General features: G+C 41.8%; 1 protein-coding gene across 2 annotated transcripts in view; it reads left to right on the forward strand.

Annotated features, from left to right (window-relative positions):
- Ddx58 (DExD/H-box helicase 58) overlaps positions 1-2058 on the forward strand; it is a 45031-nt gene extending 42973 nt beyond the window's left edge. For both annotated transcript variants that reach the window (XM_008851090.3, XM_017802705.2), the window contains exon 18: positions 878-2058. In XM_008851090.3, coding sequence (XP_008849312.1) covers positions 878-1174 — 297 coding nt within the window. In that variant the 3' untranslated portion in view covers positions 1175-2058. The remainder of the gene's footprint in view (positions 1-877) is intronic.
- The last annotated feature ends 6 nt before the right edge of the window (positions 2059-2064 follow it).

A 2064-nucleotide genomic window follows, 5' to 3' on the forward strand; every position in this document is an offset into this window, starting at 1 on the left:
GTTATTTCTGGAAAGGTGTTAAAAACTGCCTCTCTTTGGAATCATAATAATAAAAATTCATTAGAAAAAAAAAGGTTATAGAAAACCCTCCAGAGAACAGTGGTGTAACTGCAGCTGCTGCAAGTGGAGGAAGCTGGGCTAGCCAGGGAGGTTCCTCTGTGCCTCAGAAAACTGTAATCTCTTCGGCAGGACCAATACACTTTTCTGAGTCTGAAGCTATAAAAGATTCTTTCACCTCTTCTCAACGACAGTGGCCCTTTCAGATCACTGGATGGATTTGTTTCTACAGAGCATACTCTAAAGTTGACCGTAGGTGGGGCCTATAGACTGTCTGGCTCCTGACCCTCTTCACACACACACTAGCCCTTTGGTGTTCTTTCCTATGTTCTTTGGATTGTGCCTTACAGGCCTCTGGTGAACTTGTATCTCACACATGTTCAACAACTACCTGGTTGTTTCTATGTTGGTAAGGAGCTGGGTTTCTTTCTTCCCAAGGTGCTCAGTATCACTACTTGTACCTCCTTTCCCACTATGTAAGAGGCCAGGTAAATGGATCTTAGTCTGAAAGAAACTCTAGTTTCTTCTTTCTCTAACTGTAAAATAAGTGGGACTCCATCTACTTTTCAACTCAGACTACTGTCAGGTTTATTTGGTTTTGTTTTGAAACAGAGACTCACTGTGTAGTCCTGGATGGCCTGGAATTCACTATGTAGACCAGGCTGGCTTCAAACCCACAGAGATCACTTGCTTCTGCTTCTCAAGTGCTGGGATTGAAGGTCTGTGCCACCACCCTGGCTGTTACTGTGCAGTTCTTAGTCATGTTTATGAACTGCTTTTAACATTTTCTTTTGTGTGTTGTTCCATTTCTTCATCCTAGAAATCCCACTATACTGTGCTTGGAAATGCTTTTAAGGAGCGCTTTGTGTATAAACTACACCCTAAACCAAAGATCTACGATAGTTTTGAGAAGAAAGCAAAAATATTCTGTGCCAGACAGAACTGTGGCCATGACTGGGGGATCCATGTGAGATACAAGGCATTTGAGATTCCAGTCATAAAGATAGAAAGTTTTGTGGTGGAAGACATTGCAACTGGCGCACAGAACCGGCACTCCAAGTGGAAGGACTTTCATTTTGACAGAATACAATTCGATGCCACAGACATGTCCAAATGACCCAGGGCCTCCTCAGTCTTGCACTACAGGAAATGTCAACGTCAAGTGAAGAAGCAGTTAACCAGGTTATTTTTACCCAGGATTGTTTGCACAGCTGTGATGTTTTTGCATAGGCTTATACCGTATTGAGTATCAGCTGGCCTGGCCAGTTTGTTTTCAGCAGCTCTGTTATACACAGAGGTGCACACAATGAATTTCAGCACTGAATACTTTATTCACCTACGGACTCATAGCATTTGGGTGGTAGAGTCTTAAAAAAATCTCGCTTACATTCTTTTCAGAACAGCCTGCCAATTACTCAGTGAGTGGTGAACAGTGCTGAGGTTTCCTGTACTGCTGTCTTTGCTCAACCCACTGTAAACTGGCTTTTACCACAATAATCTACTGCAATGTTCTTTTCAAGGCTGCTGGTGACCAACTGCCAAATCCAATGGGCCCTTCTTGGTCCTTGTATTCGACCTTTCTGGCTTCTGTGCCAGTCACTCTCCTCTTTGGACTCTCTCTTCACTTCTGTCTCTTAGATTTTTCAGGTCTCTTTTCATTGGTTCCTCTTTGCTGACACTTTAAGTGTAGGTGATTGCAAAGGTTCAATATGTACATGTGTATGTATTAAAGTAACATACTCACATAGTCTTTATAGTCATGTGTGGCATGGAAAATTTTAAACACTGTGGAAGACGGTTTTTAGTAGTAATGGCACATCAGTGCTGCACGCTTGCTGAGAAGGTATTTCTAGTCTGTTTATTTACTATATATCTTAGTTTGTTCCCTTTCCTCCTTTCAATAGTCATCTCAAGTTGTTTGTCAATAACAGTCAATTCTTAACACTTGGACTGTTTCCAGTTAGGTCCCCAATAAGGTAGTTTAATTTAGCTGTCTTTTCTACTTAA

This window comes from Nannospalax galili, unplaced genomic scaffold (genome assembly GCF_000622305.1).
Source record: "Nannospalax galili isolate Female #2095 unplaced genomic scaffold, S.galili_v1.0 scaffold1245, whole genome shotgun sequence".
Lineage (NCBI taxonomy): Eukaryota > Metazoa > Chordata > Mammalia > Rodentia > Spalacidae > Nannospalax > Nannospalax galili.